Source organism: Carassius gibelio, chromosome B6, assembly GCF_023724105.1.
Source record: "Carassius gibelio isolate Cgi1373 ecotype wild population from Czech Republic chromosome B6, carGib1.2-hapl.c, whole genome shotgun sequence".
NCBI classification, from domain to species: Eukaryota; Metazoa; Chordata; class Actinopteri; order Cypriniformes; family Cyprinidae; genus Carassius; species Carassius gibelio.
In genome coordinates, this window is record NC_068401.1 from 4649501 (window position 1) to 4674874 (window position 25374).

Sequence of the window (25374 nt, forward strand, 5' to 3'; positions counted from 1 at the left end):
CATTCATTTTAACTAGATGAAGTTTGCTATGCTAACCACAGATAATGAGTGCATAGGCTTGAGGGGCTGTGGAAGAGCTGGGTCTGCTGGCACCCTGTCTGTGTGAGCAGTCTCTTGATGAATGTGCAGTGCTCTCGCTGCATGCTGGAGGCTTTGCTGCAGTGATGAATTAGTCTGATTATGCAGAAGCTAAGTAATTGACCTGTTTAAAACTTTGGGTCCGGAGCACTAATTCCTCAAAGCATTAAAGAGGTTTATAGTTTGATATATATGTATATATGTGTGTGTGTGTGTGTGTGTGTGTGTGTGTGTGTGTGTGTATGTGTCCTGTCCTCCCTTCTTCTGGGTCAGAATAACCTGATGCAGGTACAAGGCCTGTGCTGAAGGAAACTAGGTCAAATGTGCTTCAAGTCATTCTGTAACAGTCAGATCGTGAATGCACGTAATTACCCACCTCAGTGAAATGAAATTCTTGCCATTATGTACTCACCTTCATGTCATTCCAAACCTGTATGACTGACTTTCCTTCTTCTTTGGAAGAACGTTTGCCTATTTTCCATGCTCTTTTCCATGCAATTACAGTGCAACCGACACTTTTGAGCCTCAAAAAGGATGTGCATAAAAATAGCACATATTACTTGTTCACTAAGTCTTCTGAAGCCATATGATGCTGTTAGCAAACCACTCTTTTAGTTGGATCATATCAATGAATCCATGAGGCGGACAGATTTGGAACGTCAGGAGGGTGAGAAATTATGATAGGAGCTTCTTTTTTTGGGCAAATGATTCCTTTAATCTTCAATAATGAGAAATCTGCGTTGCTTCATTTGAAGCACACATTCCTGTGAAAGATAAGAGGAGTTATGTTGCAAACTGTCTGAGACATGTTACAAAATGAAGCCCATTCAGCCACTTATTAAAGAAAGAGAGAGGGAAAGACAGGATTAAAGAGAAGAGAGAAGAGAACAATGTGACGAAACCGTTCTTTCAGGATTCTTAAGCAACATGTTTTTCCTCTTGGCATCACAGCTTCTGATAGAGCTCAGAATGAAAGTTTGGAAGATTAAAGACACTGATATTAATTTCCTCTCTTATTTTTTTTTATTTCCAGGAGCGACGAAAGAGATTGGATCGGCTTTGACCAGGATGTGTATGAGACACAGAAGCATTGAGAATAAGCTCAAACTGTTCACCACGTATGACTGCTTAATTGTTTTGTTTTTCATAAGCTCATTAGTTGAATTGGTAATAAAGATTATGTATTATACAACGCATTAACTGTGTTTGTGTGTGTGTGTGTGTGCAGGGCTCTCATGGATAACTTGATCACTCCTCTGGAACTGAAAATTGAAGAGTGGAAAAAGGTTGGCAGTCAGCTGGATAAAGACCATGCCAAAGGTATCGGCCTCCTTCCCTGTGTGATATAATCAGAATTCAACAGGTTTAGTATTTAATCTCTGTGTGTACGGCAGGAGGTAAAGTATCATTTGAATCCTTTAATGGAGGTTTTTCAAACTTAGTGGGTTGATTTTAAAGGTAGCGTTCTCCTGAAAATGAAAAAATTCATGTTCAAGCTGAATAAAAACAATAACTAGAAGAACAGACTGTTCAATACAGAGTGTTCAAACTTTATCTATTAAAAATATACAAAAAACATTTAATTGTTAATTAAAATGTTAATGGAATCCAGTATTTCTTTATCCTTTTGAGATGGGTTAATTATACTATGAAACCGTTTACATAGAAATCTTAAGAGTGCAGTAACAAAGAGGAAAATGGGCATAAAAACTGAGTTATGATTGTTATTGGCACACAAAAAAACTTGACCTCGACAATATAACCGTTGGAAAACCTGTCCTGTTAGCTGCACACTGTTAATTATTAAATGAATCTTAACTCTGTGGGAGTCCCTCAGACAGTTATATTAGAGCTCACAATGGATTAATTATTCATGAGAACAATCCATTATGTCATACACAAGATTAGGCATTCAATCAGTTAGCTTGCAGCTCGCCACGCTACACCCATGCTATCTCCAACACGTCTGTCTGAGGTTGCTAAGGGGTCGTTTCATTTGACATCATTGTGAATCATTTATTAGCAGTGCTTGCTAAGGCAGGCAACGTTGTTATTGGTGCTCTTATTTAAGATTAGGGATTTGAACCACTGCCTTTATTATTAACATTTAGCTTTTGCTTCCACTGCAGAGGCTAATGTTCTTCTTTCCCTGTCTTTGTTGTTGTAGAATATAAGAAAGCACGAGCAGAGATCAAGAAGAAATCTTCAGATACGATTAAACTGCAGAAGAAGGTTAAAAAAGGTAAGAACTGATGCTTTTCATTGAACGAAAGTCACTGAGGGTGAACACCTTGGGTAAATACTGCCTCAATTATGTTCTGTGTGTTGCAACATATGAATTCCTGTTGTCTTGTTACACACTCGCCAATCACTGACCTCAGATCTCTGTCTAAACACAACATGCCCATGACTTCTGCTGGTGCCACACCCCGTGTTGTCATGGCGTCAACCTGGGCCATCTTGTCCTCAGTCATAATGCACTTCGAACCGAATGTTCAATTGAAATAGTCCTTCAGTGTTTATTTTACAGCTTGACCAAAAAACTAGATCTACACGAAAATAAATCAAGTGCTGAATGACGATGCCATGATTTCACCAACAAAACCTGATAAAGTTTTTGAGAGAACTTCAGATCGCCTATAAAAGATCATATGCAAGTCATATTTCACCCCAAAATATTAAATTAAGAAAATAAAGCTTGTGTCGAATTAAGATTGTTTCCATTTTGATGTTATTTTCATTACAGTTCATCCCCGAATTATCATTATTGTTTTGCATTACTGTAAAAAAAAGTTTTTACAAATTACTGTTTTTTTATTTTTATACTTTTATTGTACTTTTTTTTATTAATAATTAAGTAATTTAGTATCTACACTTGAATAGGTAACTGTTTTTATCTAGTGTTGTGAATTGTTTTTAATAGGTTTGGTTTAAATTAACAATGAAAATAGAGTAAAGCATGCTATGGTGATGGGAACTTGGGAAGGTGAGAGTATTTATAATTCTCATGGCAATAATATTGCAATGCAAAATAAATTTGATAATACCATTTTTTTAAACAAAATATAAGTACTTTGATTTTAGTGTGAAACATGGTTTAGATGTGACATTAAGCTTTTTTATTCAATGATTAACAAAGACTTGAGATTGGAATAGTGTTGTGTTGGAATAATTATGAGAGTGTTGGGATGAAACGAGTTTAAGATGGAGGAAGAGACGTTAGGGATAAATGGAGCCATGATTAATTGAATTCATGGAAAAGAGGCAGCGAGAGAGATAAATGCGTATGCAGATGTGTTCTGTCTCTATGGTTGATGTCGTCTGCTTCAGCTGTGTGTGCATGGGTATGGGCAACAGTAAGAGACACTTCTGCTCTGGTCAGTTTGAAGGGTCAACACTCCACCATCATGCAAATGCTTACTCAACATTTCCAGAGAATGTAAAAAAAATTACTTTTGCATTTTCTGTGTGCTTGTGCATAAAACCCCTGATTAAACTCCATTTTATGATTTATGAGCTTTCTGGACCCTCAAGTATGATAATCTTCTTTCCGAGGAGACCCTTCATAGTAAATAATGTCAGCTATATATACAAAGTTTGGGGTTAGTAAGATTTAAGAAAAAACTTGGTACTTTTAAATGAATCAAAAGTGACAGTAAAGACATTACAGTGCCACAAAAGATTAATATTTCTAATAAATGCTGGCGTTTTGAACTCCATTCAAACATTTCAGAAAAAAAATCAAGGTTTCCATAAAAATATTAAGTAGCACAACAGTTTTCAACATTAAGAAGAAGAAATGTTTCTTGAGCATGAAATCAGCGTATTAGAATGATTTCTGAAGAATCATGTGACATTGATTGAAGGGACTACATAGAGGGATTTATTTTTGTTTTGTTTAGTGAAGGTGGTTGGAATGTGATTGTATGCATAAAAAAGAAAGCATTTGAGGAAATGAGCAGTTTTTGTCTGAACATTGTCTCCAGGATAGCTCATAGCTCAAGGCCACACAAACTCTTCAAGAGGAAGGAGATCCCCCATCCTTCCTTCCATTGGCATGTCATCTTTCCCAACATTGGGAAAACACCCTGTGGTCATACACTCCCTTTCATTTGGAAGGGTTCTGCTACGTCTGCACGATCTGCCTTGTCTTGTATTTAGGAGTAATATGACCTCAGATCCAGTTTATCTTTTGGTTTTATCAGCCACTTACTGATCATGAAAACTGAAAACTAAAGGGAAATCTGTTCAATAAGGCTGGACGCATTTATTTGGGGATATTTACATGAGAGATCTTATTCGAATTCATTAGTAGTTCTCTGGCAGACTGTTTGTATCTTAGTGTTTCAATTAGATCAGTGTTCTATATTTGCATTTTCTGCCCCATCTTATTTTGCATTTCCAAATAACTAGTACCTTAAGATTGGTTTACTCACCAAAGCTAATCTCTACTTGGAAGTTTACTACATGCATGTTAAAAAAAAAAAGTTACGTTTCCAATAAAAATCATTACTTTTATCTGTTGTACCTCCCACTAACAGAGTCCCTTACTGTGATGTTAGTCATCTGCATCTGTAAGATGAAAACATGGCCTTGCCCGACACCGTCTGAATCACAAGATGAAGTGTTAGCATAAGTGATTCAGAGGCTAGTGCTTTTAGATCACCACAGCACACCCATAAACCCCTCCTAGTGCTGTTTGATGTACTGTCATAACTCTCACAGATGGTGAGAAAATGAAAATAAATATGGCATCTAGACCTATGATGCGTCTCGGAGTGCACATTTGTCATTGTATCTTGCATTTGTGTTACTCGGAGGTCTACGGGGGCAGACCGCTCTGAAGACTTGGACCCGTCTGTGTGGGGATTGTGAAGAAAAAGAGCACTGGATCTGAATTATTAAAACACATGCACATTAGTATTCCAATGCCATTGCTGCTGTGTTTGAGATCTCTGGACTCTCTGGCGTATGAATTAACAAAATTTTTACGTTTTGAACATCTAGAATATGTTTGTATTTCATCTCCCATTTAATATAGTGATAAATGATTTCCTCTCTTTATTTGCATGTTATTTAGACCTTGTATGCTCAATTATATACAGGCCAGGTATATTCACGTGTTGCTGTGCACTCATTTAAAAATGAAATCCTCGAGGTCTCTTGGTCACAGATCCAATGCAGTAACACCTACTATCATCATCATCATCATCAGTAAGGTTCCTTTGCCCTACTTCTCCCAGAAAACCTGCACAGTGCATGTGTTTGTGGAGAGAAGGTGTCTGCTCATGACATCATAGCTTCCAACCGCTCGGGCTCTCTAGACCTCTGGGAACGTCTCTGTGGCGCACACACCTCTGGGTTATTTTCCCATCACGAGGTTTGTTTTGTGTTTAAAGAGCTCAAATGAACTAAACACTAAAGCTGTTACTTTTCTAAAATGTGCATGGGTCTTTCCACTCTGTTCTGCTTCATATAAAACTCATAATTTCCCATAGATCATTAAATTTTTTGATATACAATTATTTATGAAATAATATTTGTGTGTATCTTATTAATAAATAATTCATTTATATATATTTTTTCGATTCGAGTGGTACTTGCCAGTGCAAAACTTTTCGTGATATTAGTGTGTTTTTAGGTGGTTTTCAGGATGATGCTATTAAGTTGTTTAGGCGGTTTCCTAGTAGCGGAGTCAAAGTTACTGATTTATGTTTGTGGTGTATCACCTGCTTATTAATTTTGCTGGCCTGAAGTCATCTTAGCACTCTCTAATAGTTGCTATGCTGTTTCTAGGGTGATGTCAGCGTGTTCTGAGGGGTTGTTGTCACTCTTTCACATTTCTCTGTGTTGGAGTGTATTCTGTTAACATGAAACAGCCTCCTGTAACATATTTAAGATAGAGCTGCATGTGTCCTAAGCCATTTGTCTTACAGACAGGCCGTGGGATTCATCAACAGACCTAGTGACCTTTGCCCTTTAAACTGATGATGACCCCAGCCCTAAGCTGTCCTACCCAACCAGGTTTCTTTCAGCCTTCACTGCAGGCTGTGTTTAAAGGTGTAATGGTCTAAGAGCATCTAAACACACATGCAGTGACACAATCCAGCACAAGGTCAATGTACTCGAGCACCATGTTCACATCTCTGCCTGGAAGGTCAAAGGACTTAACGGAGTTCCGCAACACTGACGAGAATTGCTTAAATCCGAAAAATGCATACTCCGCACTTAAACAGATTTGCAGAGGTTGTTGAGATTTACTGTGCTGTGGCGCTTGTGCAACACTTGTGGATCTGATTCTGTTATTCGATTAAAATGCAAACTAGACTCGCTAAATGCTTATGAACCTTATCAGGAGGATTACCGTATAAATAATAAAAATAATAATAAACAAATGATTTTCATGCAAAAAGTTTCAGAGGATTTTTTTCATAAATTATTTTTTAAACTTTATTGAATAACAGACAAACAGTGTGACCGTACTGAGCACCACTGTATGTGTGTGTGTCAAGGAAAATGCATTAAAACCGTTTGGTTAAATCACTGTTCTATATTAATGCGCTGCTTTAATTGATGCACACACACACGCACACACACCACTCACACCAAGAGATCTGAGAACGCGCAGTGCAAGAAGTAGCATTCTGTTTTTTCATTCTGTTAAAAGGCCAGGTCATGTGTTTGAAGCTCCTCATGTGGTATGTGCTGGCATGAGGTAAACAAACCTCGAAATGTGATTAACCTCACATTTCCCCCAATGCACTTCATCAGTAAAGCACCAGGAGACAGGAGCTGTCATCATATCATAATTAAAAATCACTGTTATGTTCTTACATTAAATACTTTGCTTCTTTTTTTCTATCTTTTGTGTAAACTTGTATCATTATGTTTGCCAGTTAATGTTTTTCTGTGATTTTTAGAATGTGTGAGTAAGTCCATTTATGGTATGTCTTATTTTCTTTAATTAAGCCGCATTATATTAGCTGCCCAGCACCATAGAATCTGGATATCAGTGCTAGTCATTAAAAACAGCAGTAGTGCAGTAGTATTATCTAGTAGCTACTATGGAATGTGAGGGGGCTCTCAGTGGCAACACATGCACACCATACAGTCCACCTGTGTGCCATTACCAGACCTCAGATCCGTCGTCACGCCTGGTCACCAATGACCAATGAAATCTGCACAGCCTGGCTCTTAGAACACCTATTAGCATTGCAGCACATATTTGCATGATGTAAGTGTTTGTAGAAACTGTACTGACTCCTAGTGGTTGAAAACATCATAAGTTTTAGCATAAAGTTACCAGGCAGGTTATTCCTTCCTTCAAATATCAGCAAGACTAAGCTGTTTTGCATCCAGTGCTGCTTTAGCAATATTTAAATACTTTTATAACATTTATCATTACTTCCTAGCCTTTTTTTCTTTATCTAGTACTTTTGCCAAGGCAACATTTTAATTTTCAGTGTTTTTTTTTTATTTTATTTTATTTATTTATTTATTTTTCTAATATATATATTTTTTAAATATAGTTCAGTTGATGAACAAAACTTTTTATTTGATTTTAGCTTTAATAAGAAATAATAATACTTAATGCATCATTCTTTAATATTACTATTACTATCATAAATGTGCATTAAAATTAATGTAAATAATATATGAATATTGGAATGTCTTTGTGTTTGTGTAGGTAAAGACGAGGTGCGGATGCAGCTGGACAGCGCTCTTCAGGATGTCAACACACGCTACGCAGTTCTAGAAGAGACTGAGAAGAGAGCCGTGTGTCGAGCACTTGTCGAGGAAAGAGGAAGATTCTGCTCATTCGTCACAATGCTCAAACCTGTCCTGGTGAGTGTCTGAACAGACTCTGGTAAGACATTATATTTTGCAAAAAGAAAATGCTTTGAATAAGACCACAGCATTTTGTCATGTTTCAATAACATTTTCACAAAAAGAGATAACCCTAACTGTACAATAGAATGCGGTAGTGGTTCGTTTTGAAGGCTGATGCTGTTTCTCATTAAACAGGATGATTCTCATTACTGTATTACAATCAAAATGCTTTAGAGTTATGCCTAATCGTCATGGAAATGATTCAATAATTAAAAAATATATATTCTGCTTAATATTGTCATGCCATTTTTTTTCTTTGTATTTTCAGGATGAAGAGATAAGCATGCTTGGTGAAGTCACCCACTTACAGACAATTCTAGAAGATCTTGGCAACCTGACGGCTGATCCCAACACACTGCCTCCTGCTAGCGAACAGGTGCTGCGTGGACTCTAATCAGCCACATTGTGTCTGTGTGAGCTTGATCTCTGACATTCTGCTCTGGTTTTATTTATGCAGGTTATTCTTGACCTGAAAGGCTCCGATTACAGTTACTCCTATCAGACTCCACCCGCGTCTCCTAGCAACACGCTATCACGCAAGAGCAGCATCAGCAGGTGAGTTTGGTGTCGGGAAGAAATGTTTGTGCAAGAATTGTTAGCTAACTTGCCCTTAGAATGTTATCTGAATTACTGATAATATATTAATATTTTAGTGATTGGGTTGCAAAGGCCAATTTCATTTATTTTTTACGTTGTATTTAACATGCTATTTTTGCAAAATTGACACTAACGTAACAAACAAATGTGTATTGTAAATAATCAGTATAAACTCTCTCTCTGTTTCAGTAACTACACCTCTGTGCGTCATGTCCCATCTCTGGACTCCATCTCCAGTGCAGTAGATGGGCTTCATCTGAGAGCACCAGAAGTAACACAGGTATCATGGATACATGCTCCACAACACAAAACTGAGGGTCCAAAATGTACCTAGTCCAACTGGTGTACAAATCCTAAGAAATAATCTGTCACTCAGAACACACATACGGCTTCATTCAGCGCATAGGAACAAGTACAGCCTGCATAATCCAGACCTCCTCAAAATCCAACCTCTTCGGACCCCAAAATCAAATGAGCAAATTGACCATCAATACACACATCACTGGACAGTTCTTCAGTGCAAATAATATAGAAGATTTCATGTAGTTTGTCTTGGTATTGCAGTCCAAGTGTAATGGTAATAAGGTAGTACTTCACTGTTGTGATTACATCACCATACTTTCCCAGTTCATTAAGACGATACATTTTGTATTGCAAGCATTCTAAAATGCTGTTTAAATGAGTAAATTCTGCAAATATAAAAAAATGCACTTATTTGCATAGATTTCCGGAACAGAAATCTGAACGTTAGACAAAGCCATGTTCAAAATTCTTCTCAAATTTTTTTGACAAATGATAGATTTTACAGATCTATTTCAAGTTTGGTGTATGAACTGCTGAAATTTCTTTCTCAGTGCAGGAGAAAATACTTCTTAATCTTGAGAAAAAAAGCCTTTAAATATATGTATTGTAATTGAAATCTACAGACCTAAAAGATGAAGTGTGATAAAATGAACACTTTAATGTAACATCTCAAAATCAACCAGTGATTTTACTTTCTTTAAAATTGTTTATTATATTATGTGATATATGTATATATTTTAAAAGACAGATCAACAAGTGCCATTTTATGATTTTCCAGTCAGGCATTGAACAGAAAACCAGAAAGCATTTACTTTCAACAATTTGTAAAGGGGTCTAAGGGGGTTTGGATTTTGATGGAGGCTTGGATTGATCTAATCTCATCTTTCTCTTGTTCCACTCCTCTCTGCCCCTCACCTCCATCTCCCAGCGCTCACGCAGTCCTCTCCTCCTGGTCGGAGGGGAGGAAGGTGCTCGATCTCTCAGTGAGGGGAATTCTCCCACAATCCCTCGCACGGGCCACCGTGGCCAACACCTGCGGCACAGGAGCACTGTGAGCATAGACTCAGTGTAGTGCTGTGTGTAACTGTGAATGGACTCATTAATGTTGCATGAACTACTGGACACTTACCTCTCTGGTGGTTTACTTCCTTGTTTGTCTTTGTGCATGTGTGGAGGTTCTGTCTGTGTAGGTAGACAGCGCCCTCTGCAGACCATTTAGAGGGACACCTGATAAATTTACACAAGGAGAAAACTAATTTCTGTTTTTGAATATACATTAACATATTAACCATTTTTCATATCTCTAACCCCAAAAATCGGAATGCTCTGACAGGCCAATCTAACTAAATACTTAGCAAAGCATCAATAAAGTCAACATGAAATCAGAACGGACTGTTTACATACATTTCTGGCCTTTTTGTCTGCTATTTATAACATTTTCCTGCTGATGGTTTAATGTTATCCAATGACAGAGTTGCTTTTTAGGATATATGCTGTTGTTTTAGGTAATGCAGCCTTTATAAAATATAAAATATTTTAGTATTATTTAACTCTTTCCCTACCAGGGTATCATTTTGTCAGCCACTGCAGACATTTTTGATCATATTCGCAAATTTGTATGAATATAAGTTTTTTTTTTTTTTTTACATATACATTTTTTGGCAACTGTAAAAAATATATTCTAATTGATCCACTATTAAAATAATACTTTTTCTTTTTTTTCAAGCAGGACATTTTATATTTGCATTTTTTTTTTCTTACTTCCATTGAACTTAATTTCTATAATGGAAAAAAAAACTGATTTGTGAACACCATTTCATGTTGGCTTTAAATCCTTATTACTTTGTGACTACAGTGTGTCATAGTGTCTTTTGCTATTTACTAAGTTGAGATGGACTAATAGAGTATATTTTTTTGTGTAGGAGAAAGGCACCGAGAACGGGACCTCCATGCCCCCACTGCTTAAAGCTTACAGCGGGCATGAGGAGAGAGCCAGGACACTGTCCATCTCGGACAAGGTACGTGCTGATTTAAATGCAGAAATTATTTCTAAGCAAAAACAGAGTGCATTTGATACACCCTTTGATTCTACTGGAATCATTGTGGTTGACTCCAGACCTTTACTGATCTCTGATTGGCTCTCGTTCCCATCCATAGGCACAGTCAGCCAGGGAGCAGCTGGCTCTTACTCTTGGAGGCGGGTTTAATTCAGAAGCTCCTCGGACCAGCCGAGATTCCCTCCACTGCTCCAGCGGATACAGCACCCAGACGACCACACCGTCGTGCTCCGAAGACACCATTCCCTCGCAGCACGGTCAGTATGCCTGTATGTACGCTTACATGCATGAGCTGCTCGTTTCTGTTCTGTAATTTTCCTTCTTTGCACACATCTTGGAGAAATGATAAACCAAGCTCAATCTAGATATATTTTTTTGTTTAGCATTTTAACCCTTTTTCCCCTTAACACAGTAATCTGATTTGTGGTTTGTGTGCACATCAGATGTGCGAAGTAGTCCAATTTTGGACTAAATCTGATGTGCTTGCCCAAATCACAGGCTTCAATTGCTGTCCAAAGTGCATGTTTCTGGGCTGTTGTATACATGTTAAATGTACTTTATTGTTCTTTTACAGTGGTAAAGAAAGAACCTCCTCTTTATGGTAGGTTTCTGAATGTCATTGCATAGATTTGATTATTCTCATTGTAATCATATATACCAATAATAAACATTTAAATGTCTTGATTTTAGGGAATCCATGTCATTTTGCAGGCATTCCTTGTTGAAAGAGTGTTATCTGTATGCATAAGATCTGAGTGTGTGCAACCATGTGGCATCTCGTCAGTTGTCAAGTCTGTTGTCCATCTTCTCATGTTGCCCGAGTTTATCTGAAAGACACACTCTTAAACAGAGCTTTTGTTTGCGTTTTTTTGTTGTTGTTGTTTTTAGATGGTAATCTAGTACTGTTGTCTTCATGGAGTAATGTTTAAGGGCTGTCAATTTAGTGCAATTATTTAATAATGATAAAAATCTTTTTTTTTTTTTTTTTTTTTTTTTTTAGTATACTTGTTAGTTTACAAATTGTATATGCATGTTCAATTTGCATAATTTTCCCTTTACAAATAATTTTTTCTGCTAGTCCATCTTTTCAAAATGTAAAAAAAAAAAGGTTTTTGGGGGCTTTTTTTTGTATGTGTTTGTATATATACACATATAATTTTTTTTTATATTTTTCATTATATATATATATACATGCACACTATTTAAACTATATAAAATGCATTTGTAGGTTTAATTTAAACATCTTACTAATTAAAATGAGCTACTAGATAATGACATCACAAAAGGGAAGTTAAGTTTGCTAGGTAGAAAAACCCATGCACTGTCCTGTCTGGAACACACTCACAAAGTTGGGCCATCTTTATTGTTAAACCCTGAAATTTTGAGACATGCTGAACAGCTGTTGTGTTTTCTTCCACTGTCATTCTCTGCATATGTAATTTCTGCTTGAATTAAATTTTTCTCTTCAAGACAATATAAAAATGCTATCATTCAGCATTATCTCAGTATGTGACTCTCCTCATTTTGTGTTTCTCTCTCTTTCAGACTATGACTACATCTCGCTGCATGGAGGAGAGGACGCCCACAGCCAGTCTGAATTTGATAGATCTTCCACCATTCCTCGCAACAGCGACTTGAGTCTCAATTACCGCAAGATGTTTCAAAGTAAGAGGCCGGCTTCTACTGTTAGCCTGTTGATGGATCCAGAGCCTATAGGACCCCACACAGCCACCATCCGCCGTAAACCCTCCAGCAAGCCCAACATCCGCCGTGGGACCATCAGTGGAGGAGTGCCTATCCCCATCTCCACACCACAGGTCCTTCATCTACTCAAACTCTACTCAGAACAATTTTAAACTGTGTAAAAGAGACCTGCTGGAATTTCTAGCATAATTCTGAAGCAATTTTGAAGAATTGGGAATTTAATTTAATTTTATTTTTTTAAAAAAATTGGAAGAAATTAATCATTTTATTCCACAAGAATGCATTAAATTGATCAAAGGTAAAACTACAGACATTTATAATTTTACAAAATATTTAAATTTTAAAATAAATTCTGTTCTTTTGAACTTTTTTTGAAAATAATCCTGAAAAATGTCCTGGTTTCCAGTTAATTAGAAAGCTTTCTGAAGGATTTTGTGACACTGAAGACTGGAGTAATGATGCTGAAAATTCAGCCTCGCAAGTTACATTTTTAAAATAGATACGTTATTTAAAATTGTAGTAATATTAAATATGACCGTTTTTACTGTATTTTTTTATCTGATTGTTCAGCCATGTTGAGTGCAAGTTTTTAACAGCATCATGTTAAAAAGAGGCTGTATGTTTTCAAGTTGCCATTGTTATAGTATTAATAAGAAAACCACTTTCATCCTGCTCTTAGGTGCCGATGAAGGCGTCCGTTTCCACCGCCGGCCTAAGCGGCAGTGAGGAGACCATGTGCCCTCCAGGGGTGACGCAGGGTAACAGGTTACCTGGTTCTGATCTGGCTCACACCAGACATAACCTCTGTACGTCCACTCAGAGTCTGAGTGCAATGCCGCCTCCATACTATTCCATGTTTCCTGGACAGCCACCAGTGGGTGGCACAGAGCCGCTGTATCAAATGAGCAAGCAACAGCAGTATGCACTGCACCAACAGCAGCAGAGGCAATATCATCATCATCAAAAACAACAACAGCTGCAACAACAATATAATCAACAGCAATATAATCACCAACAGCAGTATAACCAACCGCAGGAGCCGCAATATCAACAGATAAATCAAAAAGAGCTCCAGCAGAAACTCGAACGGCAGCAACATCAAAATCAGAAGCAGATTCAAAACATGGCAGCTCACAGTTCCAGCTTGCCCCCTGAAAGCGGGAAGATCAATTCTGCTCAGCCTGGTGTGGATCATGTCGACGGCGTTCCTGATCCAGGCAGCGGAGGTGACATGTTGAGTATGATCCGAAGAGGAGTCAAACTACGTCGGACACTAACCAATGACCGTTCGGCTCCTTTAATCACCCCCAGCCATCTCAACTGATTTCATTTTTCTTTGAATTCATCTGTGACTTTTTTACGGTTGCCTTTGGCTCCTTTTCGTTTAACGACTTTTTCATGCCTTTTTTTGTTGAGGTTTGCGTTTCTTTTTTTTGTTGTTTTTAAGTTGAGGCAAAACTGTTGACTAATGTGCGACTCCTGCCACATGAAAAGAAGTTCAATTTAACTACACTGTGCGCGAAAAGTAACTGTTTAGCAGTGTCTATGCGAAGGTTGCGAATTAATTCTGCAGGCTGTGTGCTTTATAAATATATGTAAACCTATATATACAGATATATATGTCTTTAGAGATCTAGATTGAGCATCGGAGTTTAAGATATATTCAAATTATTTGTTTATGTCGTATTCGCAAGGATAAAGCACTCAGCCTTCTGGTTAGAGATCAAAAACTTCTGTATATATTAGCGAAACAATTGAAAGACTGTTGTATTATTATTAATTTAGTTTTCTTGTCTGTTTTCAAAATTAGATAAAGCAGCACTAGGCATCTATTTTTGTACAGTTTAGGGTAACAGAAAACTGCCCCACTGCCTTTAATCCACCCAATGACTGGAAGCGAATGCAGCCAATGAGAGGAATGGAGGAAGGGAAGGAACAATGTGATTGGGTGGATGAATGAAGGACTGGAATAGTGGATCATATTTGTGTTGCTTATGACTGTGAGAGCTTACAAAGGCATCACTGTGGTTATTTATTCAACCTGTTTGATTCTGAATCATTTTTAATCATTTGGTTACCAAAGCTTTGATGCTGTAGCCCTGTAGATGCATATAAATCTGCTCTCCTGGAGGATTTATAAAGACTTGATTCATATAATTACTTTTTGCCCATGAATTTGAGCTTTTTTTATGTTTTTGAATTACAAAACTTCCTTTAACTCAGTTATTATTACCAGAAAAGAAAGTAAATGGTTGCATTAGGTTTATAGATTGAATGTGTTGCAAGTTGCCTTCTTTGTTTGAAATCGAAGTGTCCCATCCTTCCACCAATTTAAGTGAAGCTTATTCAATGGAAAATAGGGTATACTTGTCTTTTCACTTTGAAAGACTTAACTCAAGACTCATATCTTAAGAATCTTTTAATGCATCTTAATTAAAACAAAAACCGTGACGCGATATGGTTAAGTACGACTATCAAATTGCAATAGCTTTGCTTTAATTGAACAAATATAGATGCGGTATGTTTTAGCGTGAAGCGCAGAACTGTGTTCTTTTACACGCGAGCAACTCCTGATCCGTTGTTTTCAGTATATCAAAATCTGCTCATCTGCTCCACCTGAACTCGTATGTTTGGGACGCTTATAACGTGTATTTGGAAGCACTACATGCACCAGCCATCTTTCCAAACTTCATTAGAAGCGCTTATAAAATGTTGACTATGTTGTCAACCAACGAAAAGCTTTAAGACAAGAGACGTTTTCCATCAAAAATAAAATTAATTATTTGTTAGTTGTACTGTAAAAAATAATTTTTTCTTACTTTTTTTTATTTTACAGTGAAATATTACAATAGTTCTATTTTAATTTAGTAGTAATGATCATAATAAAAAATATTTTATTTTGCAGTACAATTATTGTTATTATTACTTTATGGTCATATTGATGTAATCACTACATCTTTGACCAAATCTAGACCTCTTTTGAATCAGATTTTAACTTGTAATGGCGAGCTGAGAATTAAAGTGGTTGTGTTTTTGTTTTCTTGAATGAAAGCCAATGCTGGACGTTTGCTTTCATGTTGAAGTGCATCGCCAATGTCTTTAACATATTTAATAACAGGTGTAATTACATCATTTTAGCACCTCTAGATTTAATTAGGACCGTATTCATCTCAGTATGATTCTGAATGTAATGAACCTGATATCCAGAAGCACTTCTGCGGTCTGATGGGATTTTTCGCGGGCATCTGTGCTCTCTTTGATGTCTTATAATTTATCATAGCTGTCACACACGTGCTGGCAGGTGCGCTTTGAACTTTCACTCCTGCTTCAAAAGTTGTTTCTTCATATCTTACCGCATTCTTTTTCCCCCCCGTTTTTTTTTTTTCTATTTTTCAGGTTATTCTCAATCTAGGGTTACTTCACACCTGTCTGAGCCGTGTCTAGGATTTCTCGCTCAGTTGTTTTGTCTCTCTGCAGTGATTTAGACATGGCCAGATACAATGCTCCTCAGGCCTTTTACTGTAGGATTAGCTTGCAGCTGCTGTACAGCGCTCCTGGAGTGTAAAAGAATATAGTTTTACTCTGAAAGGTGAGCTGACCGAGGTGTTTCTCTAATAATCTGCATTGCTATTAGTGCTGCTCAGGGCAGTGATGACTGGGGCGTTTAATCGGTGTTGAAGTTTTCTTTGCTGAGATATAGCGATGGCTGGATCATAATGAGTGCTGCCTGCTGTAGTCATTTATCTTCCAGCTTGAGGCAAAATGATAAACTTGCTAGATTGAAAGGTGGAATGAAATGAATTGACCCAAAAGAGTGTTTTTAGACTTTTTTTTTGTTGTTGTTTGTTTTGTTTTTTGTTAACATTCTCGCTTTTTGATTCCTTAATCATCTGATGCATTCTGTATGCTAGACCATTTCATGATCAAACATCAATGGAAAGGGATGAATGTCAAATTGAAGTGAAGAAACCATAATTATTGTGAACCAGTCTCTTCTCCATTGACATTTTGAAATCTGTTTTAGGACTTTAGTAGTCATTAAAGCAAAAAGCCACTAGAAAGCTCTGTTGTAAATGTGGGTGGTTTACCAGGGTGTTGCTATGTGTTGTTTTTGATTGGTTTTTATCATTTTTGCTATGCAATTGTTATTGTATGGTAAGTAAAATTGTATACTAATTGTATACGGCTTAAAAGTTTGGGTAAGCAAAATTTTATAAAGAAATAACACTTTTATTCATTAAGGATGCATTTAATTGATCAATAGTTCCATTAAAGACATTTATTATGTTGCATATATTTCTGTTTCAAATAAATGTTGTTCTTTTTACTTTCTATTTATCAGATAATCCTGTGAAAACTATCGGTTTCAACAGAAATATTAAACTGCACAACTGTTTTCAACATTAAAATGTTTCTTTAATTATTAGACTGATTTCTGAAGGATCATGTGACACTGAAGACTGGAGTTACAATGCTGAAAATTCAGCTTTGGTCGCAGAAATACATTTTAAAACAATAATAGAAAATAATATTTCACTATATTACTTTTTTACTGCATTTTTGATTAAAAACAATTCAAGCCTTGGTGAGCAGGAGAGATTTATTTCAGAAACATTTAAAAGTCTTACAGAACCCAAACTTTAGAATTGAAGTTTGATTCTGATCATTCTGAAGAGTAATATCATGCTTCTTAAAAAATGAGCTATAGTAATAGCAAACTGTTTACAGTTATCAAATAACTACTGTAGAAGTATTTATATAAAAACTAATGTTAGTACCAACTCCTTTCCATCAAAACAGTCCTTTAAGGATCGTATGTTCCTGTCAAGTTGACACATTTTCCTGCCACAGCAGAGTGAGGTTGTGATCAGTCTTATGTAATGAACAGGCCCTAATAAGTGCAGGTTTTGACATCTGAACAAGCTGTAATGTTGACGTCAAGTTTGTGTGGACTCTGAGGTGACTGTGTTGTGTGTTTGTGTGTGTGTGTGTGTGTGAGAGAGAGAGAGAGACAGACCTCTTAACATGTTTAGACATCATCCTACTCCCTAAGGTAGTAAATGTGTGTCCTTGTTTCATTTACTGTACAAACTATTTTAATTTTTTAATCTATACATTTGTATTTATGCTTAAAAATATATTTTTTTTCTTTTTTTTTTTAAAGAATTTTATGTAATTTAAAAAATATATAAATTTTAGTTAAAGGGTTAGTTCATCGAAAAATCAAAATTATGTCATTAATAACACCCTCATGTCGTTCCAAACCAAATTGAATTTAATAGTTTTAAACGATTCGCATCTCCAGTACGCATGAATCCACAAATTACTTAAGCTGTTAACTTTTTTAATGTGGCTGACACTCCTCCCTCTGAGTTTAAACAAACCATGAGTAAATCATGCACTCAAACAGTACACTGACTGAATTGCTGTGAAGAGAGAACTGAAGATGAACACCGAGCCAAACCAGACAATGACTTGTTCACGAGTCAAGAACCGGTTGCATCGTTTTTCGGATCACCAGTAGTTCTTTCGGACAGTTCGTTTCAATAAACCAGTTGAAGAAAACAGTTCACCAGTTCTTTTGCGCTCGACGTAATGCCGTCATTGGCGATGATTGCCCTTGATTCAAGCCTTTGGTTTACCTGGGCTCATAACATTAGCACAGAATCAATCTCCAAAAGAATCAGTTCGGTTCAGACGCTCTGTGTGTCGGTCTGCTTCACGCTGATTCACTCATGCGCAGTATCATCAGCTCCTCAGTTCTCGAATCGGACACGACTGAGAGAAACGGTTCTTTAGTCGAGAACGAGTCAGTCTTTTGTTCGTTATCTGGCTCGGCTCGGTGTTCATCTTCAGTTCCCTCTTCACAGCAGTTCAGTCAGTGTACTGTTTGAGTAAATTAATTACTCCGGGATATTGGTTTATTTGAACTCAGAGGGAGTGTCAGCCACATTAAAAAAGTTAATAGCTTAATAAGTTCGAGAAGCTAACTGTTTAAAACGATTCAGTTCAATATGGTGAACTGGTTCAAAAAGATCCGGTTACATCGAATGATTCGTTCGTGAAACGGATATCACAAAATGCTTTGTTTGGAACTCTCTCACAACAGACACGGAAGAGAAGACAATGCTGAATTAGTCGTCATTTTTGCTATTTTTGGACCAAAATTTATTTTCGATGCTTCAAAAAATTCTAACCGACCCTCTGATGTCACAAGGACTTATTTGATGATGTTTTTCTTACCTCCTGGACATGGACAGTACACCTACACACAGTTTCAATGGAGGGACTGAGAGCTCTCGGACTAAATCTAAAATATCTTAAACTGTGTTCCGAAGATAAACGGAGGCCTCACGGGTTTGGAACGACATGAGGGTGAGTAGTTAATGACATAATTTTGATTTTTGGGTGAACTATCCCTTTAAGTTAGATCTTCGTATTATTTATTGATGTCTAGGGTTAGTGTTTGGATTTAACGTTTATTGCATTTACTTACAATTTACATTAGCCTAATTTGCTTCACTTCGCTACTTTATTTACAAGTCAGCACTGCGGACCTGATTGACAACCAGAGCAAGAGCATTTTATTCAGTAGAATAAAATTGGTTTGTTGTCTCTTAAAATAGAATTGCATATGCCTGCAAAATGTTTATTTTCTCAACTTTTAGGAGTCCCAGGATTCCCACAGTCCAGGGTCTTTTTAAAATTGCGACAGGGGTTACAAAGATCATGGGAACATTCTAAAACATTAAAAATCATGCCAATGTACTACTCCTCAAATCTGAGGAGACAAACACGTTTTATTTTCTATTATTTTTGTTTAAATCTCAGTTTCAAAGATGGGGACCTGACATAGAAGTGTAAAACCCTCCCCATCAAAATTCTAAGGTACTTTGCTACAAACTCATTTTACAGTTATCAAAGTTTATGTTCCATTGGTTTTTTGTGCATTTTTCTAAGTTGTTCTATTCATCATTTGCATCATGTTATTTATTTATTGCGATCCTAAGCATTTTATTCCGATATTAAGAACTCTTCAATTATTTTTATTTATTTATAAGGTGATACTGTTGAATTGTGTGGGATAAAAATACTGCTGATGATGTCCTTGTCCTGATGTAAATCTGAGGCTCTGGGTGATACAGATGCGTCAGTCCCTCACACAAACAAATACGTAAGACGCTTCTGTGTCACGGTGACTAAGCATTTTATGGAAGCCGTGTGACTTCACCGGTCACGATAATTCGGTGATTTAATCTGACCTTGATGCACTCGGTATTGCTGAGTGATTGCAGTATGCTGACTCACCTCCATCAGTTCAGGCAGTGAACGCCAGGTGGCGCTGCCAGCCGCGAGGAAGCTTCCATCCCTCGTCACTTCCAGGAACCACGACCGGGAGGCAATCTGAAGGGAAGGAGGTGGGTGTGGGGCAAGAATACAATCTAAGTGCTCATGTGAAAACTATTTATTTTTTCCCGACATTTCCTGTCAGCTGTTAGGATGTGAGGGAAATGCTGATTTACTGTAAAACGAGGAGGGGGTCTGTGGATAATCATTCGGGGATGAACACTAGCCAGTGTTTACTTAATATTGTAGTTGCATAGTTACAGTGGCCCTCTAATGTGAATTTGGACACTTACACTAGGCTTAAAAATATCTAAAACTAAAAAGTGTTACTCCGATACAACGAGGAAGATTTTCATGATAAAATATACATAAATACACTATATTTTAACATAAACATACTTTAATAAATAAATATTAAATTAAGCAGTTGGACACTTTCTATGGAAAATATTCATAATTAATGTGATATACATTAACTTGTGTGAACTTGAGTGGAATTAACTTTATAGACTAACACCAAAAAATTTATTCAATTTCATTTTAAAGCAATTTTTGGATGTGGATATTGTGTTTACAATATGGCGAAGGCACAAAATTTCAAGTAAAAGTAATGCTCAAGCAATATATATATATATATATATATATATATATATATGTGTGTGTGTTTGTGTATGTATGTATGTCATTTCTATATATATATATATATATATATATATATATATATATATATATATATATATATATATATATATATATATATATATATTAGTGATAATAAAAATCACTAATATATATATATTAGTGATAATAAAGATCACAAATATATATATATATATATATATATATATATATATATATATATATATATATATATATATATATATATATATATATATATATATATATATATATATTAGTGAAAAAAAGATCACCTTTACACTAGTTGAGTAGGAATGAGGTAATCAAAGTTTGTTTACGGTTGCCATTTGGTTATATAATTTATTCAGTGTTTCAACATGCAAACTTTTTTTTTAAGTGCGACTTGAGCATAAAAATTTGTTTTGGTGCCATAGTTATATCTTGGTAACATTAACATTGTAATATATTGCATCAGATTGCGGCTTAAGTGTTATTGACCGCAATTAAATGAGTCACACCTGACCTGATTAATGTAACCGCAGTCAGTTTGCACTGTTTCTTTTTCTTACTCCATCTGTTGAGCCTTTATTCAGTCCTGTTTTCTTTCTCTGTTTGGGACAAGTTAAGAGGTTAGGGCTCCATCTTCTAACATTGGAGTCTCTCTCTCCCTGTGTGTGTGTGTGTTTGTGTGTTTAAAAGGGAGAGTGAGTCAGTGAGATTCCATCCCATTACTGGTGCTCGTGTACTGACTCACTTCCAGAACGTTAGATTATCCACAAGCAACAGCTTCCTAAACCACAAAACCACAAACACACACTCCAAACATCCCTTGAACTTTACTCCAGTTATCCCGCTTCCTTATCTTTTCATGGATGTTTTGTATGTTTTGCACAAAACTAAAAACACCTGTCTCTCTTCCACTGGGATTTCCTGTAGTAACGTTAAAGTAAATCCATGCGACTGTGACCTTGCTCTGTGTGGTCAGATCTGTCCATGAGAGTATCAACCTATGACACATTCACACAGACTTTTGATGTCTATTGTAACTCTAAGCAAAAACATCCGTTAGTGTTGACTCCATATCTGATTCAAGGTTTTGTTCACCGAAGAATTCGTTTTTTGTCATTTACTCACCCTCATGTCATTACAAAACCATGTTTTACTTTCTTGAGTGGAACTTTAATGGAGGTGTTTTGATGAATGTTCATGCTGCTTTTTTTCTCCATAAAATATATGGTGACAAGGAAATGACATGAACCAATAAGTCATGCAATAGTGCAATAGCGAAAGTCATTTTTACGTTTTGTGTAAAACATAACAACAAAAAAAACAGTAATGAAAATTAGAAATGTTTTCTTTATAACTGACTGAAATAAGTTTGTTGAAGTATAATTACTTAAAAATGAAACAAAATGGTAACTCTTTGCATCAAGGTCACATTAGTTAATGATTAATAACATGAGCAATGAACAATACATTTATTACAGTATTTATTAATTTTGTTAATGCTAGGTTATATAAAAAAAATAGCACTGTTAATTTTTAGTTCATGTCGGCTCGGGTATATTAAATAATGTTACAGCGATTGACTTTTAATATTAGTAAATGTTAAAATTAACATTAAGATTAAATGATTTAGCAGCACTTTTCATTCTTAGTTAATTTGAACTAATCAACTAATGTTAACAAATGAAACCTTACTAAAGAGTAACCTAATGCCAAAATATTAAAGCTAAACAGAAATATTTTACAAAAACAGATCAAAGTGACAAAAGCACATAATAAATTAAAGTAATATAAGTTAAATGAAAGTACTTTATATATATATAGAAAGAGAGATAAAAATACTGAAATTGTGCTGCTCTTATGCTTTACTTTTATTAGTAAATAAATCAGCTGCTTGGACATTCTTCAAAACATCTCCCCTTGTTTTCCATGGAGGATAGAAACTCCTACGGAACAACATGAGGTTGAATAGGAGATGCCAGAATATAAATTTTTGGCTGATCTATCCCATTAAGTTGTGCCAGTGCTAAAGTTGAGTGCCCACGGCATGCCTTCTGTTTCTCTCTTTCTCCTCCCTCCTCCTCATTAGGCGGTCCTAATAAACTTGTGTCTGGTTGTGTCTTCTGTAGTTGTGCCAGCATCTGTGATTGGTCATGGCCGTGATCTCTGACGCACCGCGTGATGCTGCCCTCATCTCCTCCTGATCACCGCATCACGCCGGCATCTGTCTCACAATCGGCTTTAAAAATGCTGCTGCACAAAACACTTTCTCATGACTGATGAGGAGACAAAACCACTGTGATTTCAGTCTCAGAAATCACTGCACACTTTAATGGTAACGGCTTTCTTAGAAAACACACTTCTGAAATCAGATAATCTTTTTCAGGATTTTTTGATCAAGTTAAAAAGAAAGTAATTTATTCTCGCTGGAACTTATGTAACTATAAATGCCTTTACTGTCACTTTTGATCAATTTAATGTGTCCTTGGTGAATAAAAGCATTAAGCTTTCTTTCCAAGCTTTTAAAGGGTAGAGTACGTAAGCATGTCATGCACACTTGATTTTAGAAAGCTGTTGATCGTTTGACGTCACTTGAGTCACTGTAGTGTTACTTTTCGGCCTTGTTTTTGTGAACACTTGCATGTTTGTGTGTTTGTCCGTGTGAGTGTGAGGGCATCATGAGGCGTCCGAATCTAATTTGTGGGTGACTTCTCTCACACTTGGTTATGTTGCTAGGGATATACTCACATGATGACTGTAAAATCACAGTAACTGCATGAAGGGGAAACTTCTGTTTAGAAGAAAGTGGTCAGTGTATTTGAAGCCATAAAAGTGGTCAGTATAACTTGTGCATCTTAAAAAGTCATGTTAAGTCTTTGTTTGAGAAACAGACCTACATTTAAATAATTTTTTCAAACATCCACTCTAGCTCTCCTTGACATGTTCACAAGAGAGCTAAAGATGTCTGATTTGTGAAACGAATTGTTCTTTTGAGTCTAATTTAGTTTTTGTTTTTTTCTGTGAATTGGTTGATCGGGTTTACCAGTTAAAACTGGATTTAGAGTTTCAGTGAAAAAACACATGCATTTCACTCTCATGCAGAGATAGCGTATGTCTTCAGAAGACTCAAAATACAGTGTACGAGTCTCATATAAGCTAGTTTTATGCTACTTTTGTCGCTTTCAAAGCTTTAAAGTTTAAGTACCAATTGATTTATAATTGCTTTGAAAAGTGAAATGTTTATATTTTTCTGCATTTGAAAGAAAGAAAGAATGATTTGGAACAGCATGAGGGTAAGTAAATGGTGACAAATCTTTCATTTTGTTTGTAGTCTGTCCCTTTAGGTCTTTATAAGACCGCCTACTCATAATCTGAGAATCCTATCTGTATGAATGAGAGTTTACCCCCTGAAGCATCTGTTGCAATCCACACCTACAGGGAGGAAATGCTTTTATGACTCTAACCGTTAGATTAACTAACCCTTTGAGCCTTGCGCATGTTTTCTGTTTGCCAACATGTTCAGCACAAATTGTGCTATGACTTGGCTATTATACTTACTGTACAGTAAATGTGTTAATATGTAGCCAAAGTTATGTTTGAAGAGTGACTCTGGTAAACGTCCTTCGGTCATTGTGGCAGTGTCATGTGACTAACAGCATCTTAGGTTGAAAAGGCGGTTTGTCAGTTTGTTAATGGAGTGTGTTTTATTACACCCTTCCTAAAATTGCGTTAACAATTCCTCAAATTGCAATAGTGCCTGATAGAGTGATGGGTTTCTTGTTGTGACACATTGTGACCATAAATTTTGTTTAATTAATTTGGCAGATTGACAAATATGACTCTGTGTAAGATTGTTCTTACACGGTTGCATTGCAAAATATTTAGCTTACCATGCTTACGAAATAGTACCGTAGTATTACCATGGTGTACATATATATGAATTTAGTACCAATTAATTTTAATATCACAGTATTACCCTCTGATACTGTTGTAAGGCCATGGTCACTTAACTTTCTGTTACTTAAAAAAAAAAAAGTATCAGATGGCAGTACTATGGTTCTTTAAAATATACACTGGTAAAGAAATTTGTGAGGCATGGTTTAAATATTTTGCTTAAAGCTGAAGTAGGTAACTTTTGTAAAAATATATTTTTTACATATTTGTTAAACCTGTCATTATGTCCTGACAGTAGAATATGAGAGAAAAAAAAATCAAGCTCCTCTGGCTCCTCCCAGTGCTCCTATTGCCATTTTCAGAAAGTCATGCGCTCCCGGTAAGAAACAACCAATCAGAGCTGCGGTCCGTAAATTTGTTTGTGTTCAAAATGTAGAAAAAATGTATATAATAAGCGAGTACACCATGAATCCATTTTCCAAACCGTGTTTTTGGCTTGTCCTGAATCACCAGGGTGCACCTATAATAAGTGTTTATATTCGGACTATTTTAGATTGCTTCAGGGGTACCGCGGCGGAGTAACCCAGTACCTTTGTGATTCTTCATAGACATAAACAGAGAGAAGTAGTTCCGGCTACGATGTTCTTCTGCAAGACACAAGCAGTTCTGTTTATTAACCGCTAGAGCGTCAAAAGTTACCGACTGCAGCTTTAATGGTATGTCCAAGAATACCGTAATATCATACTAATATTGATCAGTGTTGATGAATGTCCAAAATATTGTGATATTACCATGGTACTTTGTGGTACTCTTTTGTGCATGGTATATATCAAAGTACCATGGTATTACCATCTGATAC

At 36.3% G+C, this 25374-nt stretch overlaps 1 protein-coding gene across 4 annotated transcripts in view; it reads left to right on the forward strand.

Moving 5' to 3' along the window:
• Positions 1-17052, forward strand: part of mtss1 (MTSS I-BAR domain containing 1) — a 51373-nt gene extending 34321 nt beyond the window's left edge. The window contains exons 4-16 of one of the 4 annotated variants that reach the window (XM_052558228.1): positions 1112-1196; positions 1307-1398; positions 2246-2320; positions 7766-7923; positions 8237-8344; positions 8426-8523; positions 8755-8845; positions 9797-9919; positions 10791-10886; positions 11026-11182; positions 11500-11526; positions 12471-12742; positions 13309-17052. In XM_052558228.1, coding sequence (XP_052414188.1) covers positions 1112-1196; positions 1307-1398; positions 2246-2320; positions 7766-7923; positions 8237-8344; positions 8426-8523; positions 8755-8845; positions 9797-9919; positions 10791-10886; positions 11026-11182; positions 11500-11526; positions 12471-12742; positions 13309-13953 — 2027 coding nt within the window. In that variant the 3' untranslated portion in view covers positions 13954-17052. The remainder of the gene's footprint in view (positions 1-1111; positions 1197-1306; positions 1399-2245; positions 2321-7765; positions 7924-8236; positions 8345-8425; positions 8524-8754; positions 8846-9796; positions 9920-10790; positions 10887-11025; positions 11183-11499; positions 11527-12470; positions 12743-13308) is intronic. The other 3 variants (XM_052558229.1, XM_052558230.1, XM_052558231.1) reach the window with 3 other exon arrangements.
• Positions 17053-25374: the final 8322 nt, after the last annotated feature.